Source organism: Plasmodium relictum (genome assembly GCF_900005765.1).
Source record: "Plasmodium relictum strain SGS1 genome assembly, chromosome: 7".
In the NCBI taxonomy this organism is placed as follows: domain Eukaryota; phylum Apicomplexa; class Aconoidasida; order Haemosporida; family Plasmodiidae; genus Plasmodium; species Plasmodium relictum.
Genome location: NC_041685.1, coordinates 445,827 through 461,395, shown reverse-complemented (window position 1 = coordinate 461,395; position 15,569 = coordinate 445,827). Strand labels below are relative to the sequence as shown.

At 17.6% G+C, this 15,569-nt stretch overlaps 6 protein-coding genes across 6 annotated transcripts; 5 read left to right on the top strand and 1 right to left on the bottom strand.

Moving 5' to 3' along the window:
• Positions 1-309: 309 nt before the first annotated feature.
• Positions 310-1,767, top strand: PRELSG_0710900 (protease, putative; the record flags this gene model as incomplete). The annotated part of the gene is made up of 3 exons (XM_028675799.1): positions 310-949; positions 1,038-1,126; positions 1,207-1,767. 3 exons carry the CDS (start codon positions 310-312, stop codon positions 1,765-1,767), a joined length of 1,290 nt encoding a protein of 429 aa, XP_028532352.1.
• Positions 1,768-2,382: 615 nt separating this feature from the next.
• PRELSG_0710800 (conserved Plasmodium protein, unknown function) lies at positions 2,383-3,048 on the top strand (the record flags this gene model as incomplete). The annotated part of the gene is made up of 2 exons (XM_028675798.1): positions 2,383-2,610; positions 2,749-3,048. The coding sequence occupies 2 exons, from the start codon at positions 2,383-2,385 to the stop codon at positions 3,046-3,048; spliced, it is 528 nt and encodes a 175-aa protein (XP_028532351.1).
• A 1,209-nt stretch (positions 3,049-4,257) lies between these two features.
• PRELSG_0710700 (conserved Plasmodium protein, unknown function) lies at positions 4,258-6,268 on the top strand (the record flags this gene model as incomplete). Its single annotated transcript, XM_028675797.1, has 2 exons — positions 4,258-4,801; positions 5,067-6,268. 2 exons carry the CDS (start codon positions 4,258-4,260, stop codon positions 6,266-6,268), a joined length of 1,746 nt encoding a protein of 581 aa, XP_028532350.1.
• Positions 6,269-7,162: 894 nt separating this feature from the next.
• On the bottom strand, positions 7,163-7,978 carry EF-1beta (elongation factor 1-beta, putative; the record flags this gene model as incomplete). Its single annotated transcript, XM_028675796.1, has 1 exon — positions 7,163-7,978. One exon carries the CDS (start codon positions 7,976-7,978, stop codon positions 7,163-7,165), a length of 816 nt encoding a protein of 271 aa, XP_028532349.1.
• Positions 7,979-9,812: 1,834 nt separating this feature from the next.
• On the top strand, positions 9,813-12,659 carry PRELSG_0710500 (hypothetical protein; the record flags this gene model as incomplete). The annotated part of the gene is made up of 1 exon (XM_028675795.1): positions 9,813-12,659. One exon carries the CDS (start codon positions 9,813-9,815, stop codon positions 12,657-12,659), a length of 2,847 nt encoding a protein of 948 aa, XP_028532348.1.
• Positions 12,660-13,100: 441 nt separating this feature from the next.
• PRELSG_0710400 (conserved Plasmodium protein, unknown function) lies at positions 13,101-15,509 on the top strand (the record flags this gene model as incomplete). Its single annotated transcript, XM_028675794.1, has 1 exon — positions 13,101-15,509. One exon carries the CDS (start codon positions 13,101-13,103, stop codon positions 15,507-15,509), a length of 2,409 nt encoding a protein of 802 aa, XP_028532347.1.
• Positions 15,510-15,569: the final 60 nt, after the last annotated feature.

Below are 15,569 nucleotides of genomic sequence, written 5' to 3'. Positions count from 1 at the left end.
CATTTTATTCATTTTTTTTTTTTTTAAGGGTAAAATATAATATATATAAATATTTATTACAAAAATAATATATGTAAATAAAATAAATATATATATTTTTTAATTTGTTATCAATTTCTATAATATTTTCTTATCATTTTTAAAACTTGAGAATACTTTTATATTTTTTCTTATTATCTTCCCATTTTATTGATTTTATGTATATGTATATATATATTTTTTCTTTATAAAATACTTTATTTTTTATTCTTATTAAAAATGAAAGAAAAAAAAGAAGAGATTAAACAAAAAAATGTTAAAAATTAAAAGATGATGTTTAAATTTTTTTATTTTAATATATTTTTATGGTTGTATATAGAGAGTTATAATATTAAAAAAACACAAATAAGCATAAATAGATATGGAATAGTAAATAGAAATGTTGCAAATTATAATGTATTGAAAAAGAAGAAATTTTACAATTACAACAAAGTAAAAATTTATTCGTCTAAAGAAAAAGATTCAGTAAATAGAAGATATCAAAATATACTAAGGAAATATATTTTTAATTTTTATAAAAAAAATTCGTTACTTTTTATAAAAAGTTTAGAATACATAAAAAATATATTTAGAAAAACTAAAAATATATTATTTAAAAATTCATTACAAAAACAAATCCTCATTTCTGTGTGCTTTTTTTTTTTACATTTCTATCTTCTTTCTAAACATTTTCTTATTCTCCTTCCATATCAGCTAATACCAAATCATTCAAATATCTTTATGAGTCTTGATTTTAATAATACACTTTTTATTTTAGCATCTTTATATTTTCTAAAAGATATTAAAAAAAACATAGAAAAATTTAGACAGAAATTGAACTTTAATAGATTTAAGCTAGAATTGCAGGAAAATAAAAAAAAAAATATTTTATCTATATCAGTTCTTTTAATTGCATCATACATTTTGTCAGGTAAAAAAAAAAAAAAAAAAATACATTTCAAACGCATATATACATATATATAATATATATATATATATTCTCTTTTTTTTTTTTTTAGGATACATATCCTTATATACAGAGAATATTTTAAGTTTTTTAAAAGTTTTTAAGTTTTCGGTTTCAGAAAATATAAAAAAATCATTACAAGTTATAAAAAAAAAAAAATGCATATGTACTTATATGGTATGTGTATATATTTTTTTCTTTTTTTTCTTTTTTTTTTATAGATACTAAGCGGCCACTTTATGTGGGTAGCATGCAGTATAATAATAATTCGGAAATTGTTGTATCCTTATTTTAAACAAAAAAAAAGCAATTTGAATTTTCTATACAGAGAAAGTTGGTCTTTTAAAGTAATATATGGTTACATGTTTTCGCATTTTATTTTTAATATAGTAGATGTTTTAAATAACATAATTTTAAATTATTTTAACAATGATGAAGTATATTCTGATAATAGTATTGATGAAATTGTAAATGAAAGAGAATTAATATCAACAATTTTGTGTATAATTAGCCCTTGTTTTAGTGCACCTTTTTTTGAAGAATATATATATAGGTTTTTTGTTCTTAAAAGTTTGAATTTATTTATGAACATACATTATTCTGTTATATTTTCATCTTTATTTTTTGCAATTCATCACCTTAATGTCTTTAATTTACTACCTTTATTCTTTTTATCTTTTTTTTGGTCATATATATATATATATACAGATAATATACTTGTTACCATGCTTATTCATTCTTTTTGGAATTTATATGTATTTTTAACTTCTTTATATAATTAATCATTTTTAATCAATTTTAATTTTTTTTTTTTTTTTATTTAAAATTTAAATTTTTAATTCTCTATAAAATAAACTTCAATTTTTTAAAAAATATTTAGTTTGAAGTCTTTTTTATCTTTTATTTTAAATTCAATTAAAAATGTTTAAAAGGTAACTAAAAAATTTTCATATATTTCTATAATAACGTGAAATACTATAAAAAAAAAATACTGTAATTTTAAATAATTCTACAATAAATGTTGCTTTGATTAAAAAAAAAAAAAATGTGAATGAACATATGAAAAAATAAATATATGTAAAAGTTCGTATGTTAATTGGTAAAAAAAAAAAAAAATTAAATAAATAGAATTAAAATTACTATTATTATTCTTAATTTAATTAATTGAAAAACAAGATTTAAATCATTTTGCAATAAAATAGCATATTTTATTTTTAAAGGTTTATAGAGCACTCCATTTTTATGATATTAAAGAAAAATAATATTTACTATAAAAAAATTAGTGATAAAAAGTAATTAAAGATTGATATATTTTTAATTTTTTTTTTCTTTAATAAATGTAAAATTTTGGAAATAAGCTATAAATTTTATTATAAAAAAATAAAATAATAATAAAAATGATGAACATAAACAAAATTATTCAATCAGGTCAAATAAATAATATTTTGACGAGAATTAAGTTAAATAACTCATTGGAAAATAATTATTTTTTTAATTTAAAAAAATATGTATCTGTTCTAGTCAATGAGTTAAGAAGTGGTAATATATTTCTGCATAATGATAAATATTGTGAAGTAACAGAACAAAGGCAAATTAAACAAGGAAGATTAGCTACCACAAATATGGTGAAAATATATATATTTTTTATATTTTTTTGTGCATATATTTTATTGTTTATTTATTTTGTCATATATATATATATATATATATATATATTATACATATTTATTTATCCTTTTTTTTTTCATTTTTTATTCTATCAGATTTCTTATATTGATTTAAGTACATTGAAAAGTGCATCAACAAAATTTGCCTGCCAAGCAAAAGTAGAAAAAATTGAACCTGTAAAAATGAATGTAAAAATTCAGTATACTGATAAACAAAAAAATATAGTTGTGTGTTTAGATGAAAATTATGAAGATATAGAGATTCCTCTAAATATTTTTGGAATTTCAGAAGAATATTTAGAGCCAGGTTTACAAGTAAGTGTTTTTAAACATGAAGAGAAAATTATTAAAGTTAATTTGCCCTCTTCCTTATTAGCAACCTTAAGGAAAAAGTAATTCTTCCTTAACTTCTGTTTTCATAATTTATGTTTTTTTCTCAATAGAATAAACTTTTATTGCATTTTTTTTTTAGTATTTTATGAATTTTTTTTTAAAAAAAATTTTATTAAACTATTTATGAAATTTAAAAAACGTTCAACTCCACATATTTTACAGAGAAGTATAAAAAGTAAATAGAAATTATTAACTTAAATATTAACTAAAAATTCTCTGTTTTCTTATATAAAAAATGGAATATATTAGCTACTGTATATAAAGAAATAATATATATAGATTATATAAATTTACTTTTATATTTAAATATTAAATTACTTATTCCAGTGATGAACTAATATAAATATTATATATATTTAAAATATTTAAGATTATATTAATAGAAATAATAACAGTTGATAAAATGAATTTTTAAATTATGTTATTATGTAAATTTCTCTTTTTTTTTTTTAATCTTTATTTTTTGTCTGAATTAGATATATTGAAAAAATAAAAAAAAATTTTAAAGAAAATTAAAAATATAATAAAACATATTTTTATGTGAAAATAATGTATAAATTTTTTAATGATTATGAAGTTATTCACATAAAGTTACAACTTTTTATTTTATAAACACACATAATTCTTTTACTATTATTTTTATTTTATGAAATATACATTTACTTATAATATTTTTTATTTAAATATGTGTTTTGCATTCGAAGTTATAACGATAATTAATTTAATAAATATATGATAAAAAAAAAATTATTTTTTTTTTGACAGAAGAAAAATAAAACTCTCGTATAATAATTCTTTTTTTAATATGGGTAATTATAGAAAAAAAAAACTTAACACATTACACTCATAAAATTAAAAAAAAAAAAAAAAAAAAAAAAAAAAAAAAAATTTTAAATTAAAAAAAAAACACGAAAAAAAAAAAAAAAAGATATAATTAAATAATTTGAGTTAAATATATTACAAGTTTCTTCAAAAAAAAAAAAAGAAATGATTAATATATGTATGTAATATTTAAGTGTTCATAATTTAAAAATAAGATTTAATCAAAAAAGAAAAAATAACATTTTGATAAAAGGCTATAATAATAAATGATTGATTATATATTTTTTCTTTTATGTAAATTTAAGTTCAGTTATAACTTATTTGTTCCTAATGAAATTTTAATATTTACTTTTAATAATTCAAACTCAAGGGGCAAAATATGTAAAAATTATGCGAAGATATTTATCTGAACACGTAAGAAAAATTAATGTCTATAATTTAAGTAACACTAAGAACTGGAAGATGATACCACATATAAATGAACAAAGGATTTTAAAAAGAAGTAATTCAGTTATATCAGATAAATATGTTAATGATGTAATTAAAAGAGAAAATGAAGAAGAAAAAAAAAACAATAATGTAAATGATAGTATTTGTTCAAATTCTCCAAAAGAAACAAAAAATGAATTTAGTTATAATATAATATCAAATGAAATGTATAAAAAAAAGTATGATAGAATACTATTAATAGAAAAATATACTAAATATGATAATTTAAAAAAACAAGGTTTTAAAGATGATTACATTTTTAAAAATTTTTTTAGAATATATATATCTCACTTTACTCACACTCTAATAGTAAATAATATAATTAATATATTAAGAACAAAATATAAATCTCATGTTTCTATATTAAAAGCTTATAAAAAAAATATAGAAAATATTTTTATAAGTAGTTCTAGCGTTTTTTCTCCCGATGCCATATTTAGTGTTGGTAAGTTTTGTAATTTGATAATTTCTATTTTTTTTAAAACATCTATCTACCTATACACTTATAAATATATGCTATTTTATTCCATTTTAGTTTGAGATATTAACATATATTTATTTTGGTTTTCTTACAAATATAATTATGTGCTCATATATATATATATATATATATATATATATATATATTCTTATAAACAATAGTTCATTTTTATATAAATGTAATAATATATAATTATGTAAATTTATTTATGTTCTATTTTTTTATTAAGGTGGAGATGGAACATATTTGGAATCAGCCCATATAATAGCCAATAAATATATAATAGATGAAAATACAAATAGAAAAGATAAAAGAATTGAATTAATAGGAATAAATAGTGATCCTAAAGGATCTGAAGGAAAGTTATGCTTAGATTATTTAAATTATGAATATGGTGATGGAATTAACTATAATTATGAATCATTTGATCAATTTGAAAAAATGCACAACAAAAAGAAGAAAAAAGTCAATATTATATTTACTGATGTTTCCAATTTTATCAACAAATCAAAAGAAAGAGAGAAAAAAAAAATGACAAATAACAAAGACGAAATAGCAAAGAAAGAAGAGAAAAGTTTTGAACATGTAAGTACAATAGATAATATTATACGGAATCATAGCTTGTGTTATGGTGAATTACCAGAAGAAAATTCTGCTTTAAAAAATGAAGATAATTTTCACTATAATCTTAAAAATAAAAATGATAGTACAGATACACAACATAATAAAAATAGTACTTTCTTACATAATAATATCCATTATTTCTCAACTGATATATCAGAGAAACCTGATAATTTAATAATCAGTGTTGAAGAATATGCGAAACAAACCTTAAAAAATTTTTTTGAAACAGATAAATACAAAAAAATATATAGGAAATATATAACTGTCTTAATCAAAAAATCTGATGAAGTGAAAACATATAAAAGTATTAATGAGGTATATGTGTATGAAGCCGTAAAAAATAATATTTGTACATATATAAATATTGATAATAAAATTCTTAAAAAACTAAAAAGTACAGCTTTATTAATAACAAGTGGAACTGGATCCACTGCATGGGCATATAATGTAAATAAAATAGATAAGAAAAAAATGAAAAATATAATTGAAGAATTTTTAAATGCACAAAGTGATACCGTAAAAAAAAATATAAAAAATATAAACTTTGATTTATTTTCAGAATATATTAACAGTTCTATTTGTTTTCATCCAAGTAGCAAATACATGAAATGTATAGTAAAAGAGCCTATAGAAAACAATGTTTATGATTCAACTGATCACATATATACTTGTAATTATATTAATATAAAAACATGTACTAGTAATACTATTGTTTATATAGACGGTATATATAACATTAAAATTCAACCAAATGACTCTATTATACTATATATAAAAGAAGACGATTTTATTATAAGTTATAAATAGAATAAATTTTTTTATTTTGTCTTTTGTAAATGTAATTTAAAATAATTTTTTTTTACTTTATTTTTTTCTTATTTTCCTTAATATTCGCTTCTTACATTTGATATCTTTTTAAAAATAAAATACATTTTTTTTTATTTTATATTAATTGAACATATTTTTAATTTTGTCTTCATTTAATATTATATATCTTATTCTTATATATATATATATTAATTTGATATTGACATTTTAATAAAAATTGAAAATATATACTAAAGAACATATATCTTTTTTCTTTTTCTTTTTCTTTTTTTTCTTTTTTTTATTGTCAATATTTAAATAAATGTTACAATTAATATTTAATTAATAACATAATGTTTCATATTTTTATTTTATATTATAATTAAAAAAAACATTTTTTTTCGTTATTTAAGAATAATGATATAATTAAAAAAAAATAAATAAATAAAATTCTATTTATTTCTTTATTAAGTGGAGCATTATTAATTTAAAAGATATTGAGAGCAAATATAAATTTCAAAAAATTCTTATGCTTATATTTAGGAAATTCATATAAAGGAATTAAAAGTATAACATGATTCGTATTATTATTTTATTTATTCTTATTTTTTTTTTTAATAAATATAAGCAACTCGTGCTAAATAAAATATTTGTATTATAATTAAAGTTGAAGCTATAAGCCTGAACAAAAATTGCATATAATATATACAATAATATTAAATCTTAAATTTAAAATTGTAGAAAAAATAAAATAAAATATATATGTAACAATTATATCTTTTTTTTTTAGTTTTCGTATATACAATTGGTAAAATTATAATTCCTCGTATACTTTATCAACAATATAGAATTTATACTTAGTTTTAAAAATACATACATCACTGTTTTATTAATTTATAATTTGTTAAATGATACAATCTCTGCTGATTGAACTAAAAAGTCTAAATCATCTTCAACTTCAATATCTTCAACTTCTTCACTTCTTTCATCATCTTCATCATTCTCCTCATCTAACCCTAATATCAATGTTCTTTTTTTTCTATCTTCTTCACTATCTAAATCAATATTCTCTATTTTTTCTATTAAATCGTTTGTGTTAACAAAATCATCGTAAATGATACATGACATTTGAAGTTTATATAAACCAAAAGCAACTGGAATTTTTTTTACTTCCTCTCCCCATTTTATATTTTCGTCAACAATCTTCTGTTTCACAAGTTTGGAAATTTTTGATATATCTGTATCAATTGATTTGGGCTTTATCTCGATAATTAATATTGACCTGTGTTTATCTTTTTCTTTTTGTTGCTTTTTTTTAAGTTCCTCTTCTTTTTGCTTTTTTTTTTCTAATAAAATATTCTTATCATCGTCATTATTATCACCAAAAAGATCTATATCATTATCAACATCATCATCATCATCCATTTTTTTTTCATTAATTTTTTTTTCTGGTACATTACTTTTTTTTGCATTTTCATTGCCCTTATATTGATTAAAAATACGAACTGGCAAGGAATTAATGTGCTTATACCAACGATATAAATGTGGATACTTTTCTTTATTTATTACAGTTGTAATTTGATTAAATATTTTTATATCCATAGCACTTAGCATATAATTTTGATAGTATGAGTGATCAGCAAAAAAATTATTTAATTTGCTGTAATCATTTTCTCCTTGAATGTTTAATAAACTTGCATTATTTGCCATTTTGTAAAAAATTAAATATAATGTAAATAAAATATATTTGTTAAAAAACAGTAAAATATATATTAAAATGAAATAAATATCAAAAAAAGAAAAAAAAAGAAAAATTACATATTTTTGTTTATCTATAGATAAAAAACCTGATTTTATTTTTTTAAAATAAAAATAAACATCACAAAGATGAAATATAATTTTACATATTTATAAATTATAACTGTATATTTATTTTTTTTCTTTCAAAAAAAAAAAAAAAGTGTATTTCTGTGCATGCTTATTTTTTTTTTTTTTTTTTTGAAAGAAAAAGTTAAAAAAAGGAATCAAGATACATAAAAATACTAATTACTTTTAATCTAAATTGCAATTTTTTGTTTAATTTCCTCAATTTAATCTTAGTTTAATTTTTTTTTTATACTTATTTTACATTTTATTTATTAGTAGTTTAATTTTTTTTTTTTTTGATTTTAATTTTTCATTTTTTTCAGTATTTTCTTATTAACATATTTTTTTCCTCAATTTTTTATAAAAAATTATCCTAATGATTAAAATAAAAATTAAAGTAAAAAAGTATAACAAAATAAATAGTTTCTCATCTTTATGATATTCTATATAAATTAAGAATTGAATCTTTTTTTTTTTCTTTTTAATCATAGTTGTAATACTATAACATATCAGAAAAAATTATTTCTACATTTTAAAATTATTATTATATTACATAGAAGAGAAATTTTCAAAATTTCTATTTTTCTTGGATATAATGATACATATGTATTTTTTATTTTAAGAAAAAGAGAAAAAAGATAAATACATTACTTTTTAAATATAATAAAAGGAATTTTAAGGTAATATATATTTCAATATTATTATTTCTTGAATTATTTACACTAATTGGAATTTATTTTTTAAAAATTATTAGAAATAAAACATTCTAATTTAACAAAGAATATAATTATACTTTCCGAAAATTTTGTATATTTATAATTTTTTTTTTTTTCTTTCTTAATTTATATTTATAAAGCAACAAAAGAACTATTATAGATATTATATAAATGGAAAAAAGTAGAAAATTTATTTTAAAGAGCACATTACATGATTAAATAGGCATAATATTTAAAAAAAAAATATAAAATGAAAAGGAGATTAGATGCCAAAAGTATTTGTGTTGCTGTTATTATAGGAATGTGCAGTGGATTTTACATTTTTTATCCAATTATAAATAGTATGAATGAAAATATTAATAATATAAAAGCAAGGAATGAAAAACCTGCAAAATAGTATTCCCATTTTATATTATTATATTTCATTTTTTTTTTTTTTTCGTTTTTTCTTGACTTCATTTTTATTTTATTAAATTTTAATTTCTGTAAATATTATTTAATTTATAAATATTTAAATAAAAGTTAAAATAACAAATTTATTTATTTAATTAAAATTAAAAAAAAATAATGACAATTTTTCCCATTTCATTTGAATTTTTTACACATATATATATATATATAAGATTTTTATGGAAGAAAACAAAATAAAAAAGAATTAAAATCAGAATGAACAGTGTAAAAATTAAAAAAAAAAAAAAGACAATTTAAATAAGTGCTATAAAAATGGAAAAGAGAATTGATTTGATATGTGTTATTTACATATAGAAGTATTTATATATATATATATATATATATATATATATATATATATATATATATATGTTATGTAAATATACTTTAATATATTTTTTTTTAAAGACATTTTTTAATCATTAAAAATGAAAAGATTGAACAATGGAAAAATATATTAATTACAAAAATTTTAATATTAAATTTTGGTTATAAAAAAAAAAAAAATTGAAATGATGGAAAATAATATTGATGAAATTATAAAATTTTCAAATGGGAAAATTGATTTTTTTATATTACAGGATAATGCATGCTTTGAAAAATATTCTACGAATAATCTTTATGATGAATATTCCATAAAAAATGTTTTTTTAAAAAAAAAAAAAGAATTTTACAAAAGAAATAAAAAAAAAATAGAAAACTTAGATTATTATATTAAAGAGTATAAGAAATTTAATAAAAGGAAAAAGCTGCAGTTGAAGAAAAAAAAAAATGTAAATGCCCATGAAAATTTAAAGGAAGATTTTTATAAAAATGGAAGTTTATTTGAAAATAATGAAAATAGTGAAGAATTAAAAGACAATTTTAGTGAAAATAAAAGTAATGAGTTTTCTGACGGTTCATATATATATAAAAGTGATGCAAGTGTTTCATACAGTTATGATAATCTTTTAAACTGGAAATATTGTTGTTTTAATTCATTTGATATTAATATATGTTACAATTCATTAAATAATATATCTGAAGAAAGTAAAGATATTTTTAATATAGAAGAATTTAATAAAGAAAAAATAAATACTTTAAAAAATATATATTCAGAATATAATTCCTTAAATACAGCATATGGTGTATTTTTTTATACAATTAACTACTGTATAATTCTTGCTTTAGAATGTAATAGAACAGATTTACTAAGAAACAAAATGAAGAATTTTCAAATTCTTTATAAATTTGAAAATATTGAAAAACATATTCTTTTAAAAAATTATTTAAAAGAAATGAATATTTTAAATAACTCAGATGTATATTTAATATGGAAATATGCCAATTTATTCTCTAGTTACTCATTTATTGATGAAAATAATTTTTTTCAAAAAAATAAAACAAAAAAATTTTTTGAAGAAAGTTTCTCAAGGTATCAAAATTTCGAGAAAAGGATAAAACCACAAAAAATATATTTTGAAAATAATTCTAATGTAGAAATTGAAAATGAAAATGTAAAAAATATAAAGAGTAATGAGAAAGATATAAAAAAAAAAAATACGATACATAAATATGAAAGAATATCATTTCCTAAAAGAAATTTAGAAGTTATCTATCTTAACAATAAACAAATTTTAAAAAATATTTTTTCCTTTTCTCCTCAATTATATTTAGATAATTTAGATTATATATATATTGAAGAAGTAGGTGATATACGAAAAAGAAATAATGGTTTTATTAAGTATGATAAAAAATTAAAAAAAATTAAAACTCTTCTAAGTAGTAGTGAGAATAACTATACCTTCGTCGATGATTCATATGAAAATTACCTTTATTTCAGAGAAATTATTTATAATTTGAAATCTTTAAATTTACATTATAATAATAATAATAAAAAATATAAGAAGAAATTGTTAGGCGATTATAAATTTATTTATAAAAAAATTAGCTCAGATTATATAAAAAAGGAAAACTACTATGGAGAAAAGAAAAATAAAAAAAATATATTTTTATTTTTTAATAAAGAATTAGCTTATTATCCCTCTTTATTTTATGATGAAAACTATTCATATCATTTTAAAGGGTTTTCTTACATAGGTGAAGATTATGGTTATCATGAATATCAAAATTACTACATTGACAATATTGAAAATAAAATATATTGCATTCTCCCTTTAGCATATGACTGTACTTTTATATCAATAAAAAACGAACCATTATGTTTAGTGAGAGGATATAGAAATAAATTTTCTTTTTACTTTCCTTATGATTATAAAAAAAATGAGGTAACTCATCTCCAAATTTTTGAAAAATCAAATGAAAAGAATGAAGAACATAATAAAAAAGAAATTGATAAAGAAATGCATGTTGATAATAAGTTAAATAATATATATTCTCTTACGTATAACTACTTTGATGATAGTATTATAGCATGTTCAAAAGATTGTATTTTTATTTTTAATATAGAAGACCCTATATTCAAAAAAAAGATTATTCTTCTGGACAAAGATAAAAAAAAAATTGGAAAAATTACTTCTATTTGTTTGATTCATTATTATGAACAGCTTAAAGATAATAATAATGATAAAGAACAAATAAATTTATCAAAAAATGATGAATTATGTTATAATACGATAAATGAAACGAAAATGGAAAATAATAAAATATATAGTAAAAATATAGGGAGAATAAGCAAAGAAAAATTCTTATCTAAAGAACATTTTCATTGTAAAACTATGATAAAAAAGTATTTAAGTAAATATGAGAAAAAAAAAAAAAATATTTTTTGCGTTGGAACAAAAAAAGGAATAATTTATGTGTATAATGAAAAAGAGGAAATGCTAGATGAAAATAAAAATAATTATATTATAAGTAACACAAGTTTTGTAACATTAAAAAATTCTTCAGTAATACAAATTAAGTATTGTGATAAAAATATTATAATATCAAGTTCATTAAATGATGTATACATAAGAGTATTTAATATAAACGCAAAACATGAAACCGCAAAATTTTATAGAGAAAATAGAGATAACCAAAAATATTTTTTTGATATATTAAAGGATTTTCTTTTTACTGGAGATTTATATGGGAATATTTTAATTTATAACTTAAAAAGTAAAAATATTGTTTTCAAAAAAAATTTAACATATTCTCCTATCATTTGTGTAAGTATCAATAAATTACTTCCATTAATGTTACTAACAACTTCATACAATTTTTCTCACAGTATATCTAATTATATATATAAAAAAAATAAAAAGAGAATTATTTATGATGCTTACAAAAAAAAAGGAATACAAAGAGCATCTAAATCAATCTTTATCACTTCTATGAGTTTATGGTATATTTATGAGTTATATAATTTATATTCATAAAAAAAAAAAAAAAAAAAAAAGTGAATATAAAAATTACTATTTTTAATTTTTAAAAAATAAGATATTTTCTTAACTATTTCTTTAAGAATTTTTTTTTTCATAATTTTTATGGAATTTTATATATATATATTTTTTTTTTTTTTTTCTTTAAATATACTTGTAGAATTTTTTTAAAAAAATATTTTAATACATTTTTTTTTTTTTTCTTGAATTAATATTTTTTGTTCTTTAAAAATTTTTAGTCATAACACTTTTTTGTTTTTCAATGTTTTATATATAATGCTTTTTTTTTTTCTTTTTTTTTTCTTTTACACAATACTAAATTTATAATTCTAACAAAGAGAAAAATTAATGCTAAAATCCTATTATACGATATAAAAATATAGAAAAATATTTATTTCTGAAGGAAGGAAAAAAAAAGAAGTGATAAATAAACAAAATATGTTTTATAACTATTTTATTAATTCACCAAAATTCTGTTATAATCAGATATATTATAAAAGAAGTATAAATAATAAAAAATTATTTTTAAAAAATAAGAAAAATCTTCTGGAGTATATAAAGGAAAATGATACCATAAGGAATCTTAATACTAATCATCAACAAAAAAATAAAGAACTTAACGGAATATCTTTTGTCCTTCGTAAGTTCAGTCGTATTTTAAAACAAAAGAATAATTTCCTTAAAAGAATAAATATAAATTCTTTCAAGAATATCTTTATTTATAATAATTTAAAAAGAAGAAAAAAAATATTTTTATTTAAAGTATATAAAAAACCTCAAAAGTATTTTAATTTTTCCAAAAATTATTTCATAAATGAAAAAAACAAACTAATATACAAAAAACTATATAGATGCGGAAATTATTTAAATGTGAACAATAAAAACAATAATGTTTTAAAAGAAAATCATTCTAATGAAAAATTTTCAAAAGAAAACAACACACTTAACACAACTAAAAATTACTTAAATGAAAATGACAAGAACAGTAAAAATACTGAAGATGTTTATGCTACTTCAGATGACATGAATAGTATTTTTAATGAAAATATTTTAGTAGAAAACAATAAAAATTTCCAAAATAATGATTTAAATGAAAAATTAAATAATAATATCATTAATTCATGTATGTCTAAAAGCAATGGAGAATATGATCCTAATAAATTTTTAAATATGCTATATTTTTTAATTGAAAAAAAAACAGATATAAATGAGTATATAGAAGAAGAAATGAATAGAATAATGGCATATTTTATAAAAGAATGTAAAGATATTAAAATGATATTTTTATTATTGCATACAATGAATAAATTAGTATGTATAAATAATTTAATTAAGATGCTACATACTAATATATATAAACTTGAAGATTCTGAATTGTTATCAATAATACTACGTATTTTAATTAATTCAAATCACCAAAATAAAAATCTGTTATTTTTTATCTTAAACAAATTAAAAGAAAACATAAACTTAAGTACTTGTTCAACATTAACAATAAGTAATGCATTTTATAGTTACTCAACAATGTATAAAAGAAATTTAATTAACTTAGAAGAAATTCCTTTACAACAATTAATTCAAATAATTTCTAATTACTACAGCTCATTTTCCTACATTCAACTTCTTGAAATTCTTGATGTTTTTCAAAATTTTAAATTTTCTAAAAAAAATTCAGATAAAACTTTATACAAAGGTGTAGCAAATTTATTTTTTAATATAGGTAATTATTTTATTAATAAAGATATAATCAAATTGTTAAATTTTAAAAATATTAAAGAACTTATGTATTCTTATGCGAAAAATAAAATGTATCATGAAAAATTATTTTTATATTTATATCCAACTTTATTAAAATTTATAAGAAAACATAACCATGATCTGATAAAAAATAAGTTTGATATTTTTTTAAATAATGAAAATTTCGATAAAAATGATATGAATGAAAAATTAAGAAATAAGATAAAACCAGATGACAGTATTCAAAATGAAAAAAAAAAAAGAGATATAAAAAATGATTTCTTTGATGATAAAAATAACATATTAAATAAAAATTACGAATTAATAATTGATGCTAGTAAAAATGTCACTGATATTTTGTATTCTTTCAGCAAGTTTAATATGTATATAGATGAATTATATAATGAAGCTTTACTGTTTTTGCAAAATTTTTATAAATATATTGATTGCTCCAATTTGTCTCAATGCTTAATATCACTGACAAAAATAAACTGTAACATATCATTACTTTTATCTAAAATTCACTATGATAAATTTAACATAAATTCTAATTATAATCATTTTTTTAAATATGCTAGCTGTATTGATTTAATGAATTTTCTACTATCTTTTAGTAGAAATTTATATTTTGAAAAAGATGTATATAACATACTTTCTGAGTTATTATTAAAAGGAAAAATTTATTCATTAGAAGCCTCCGATTTAATTAACATTATTCACGCTTATAGTAAAATTTATTATATTGATAAAAAGTTATTTTTAACTGTTGATAATATTATTTGCTCTAGACTTGATAACAATGATAATTATTTAACAACAGAACTAGCTATTAAATATTTAAATGCAAGTGCTAAATTGTCTTATAAAAATGAAAAAATTATTTATAAAATAATAGAAATAATACATAAAAATAATTTTGCTAATATAAAAATATTTGATTTATTTAAAGTTTTAAAAAGTGTTAAAAAACTAAATTTATCCTTTGAAAGCTTAGAATCTCACATTAAAATGATTGCACCCAATTTTACTTTTGATTTTTCTAATTATACTAACTACTACTATAAATCTACCAAGGATATTCATATGAGGAAAAAAAAATGGATTTGGTAAATAGTTATCTCAATAATATTATATATGAACATTTCTTAATGAGAATATATTTTAATATTC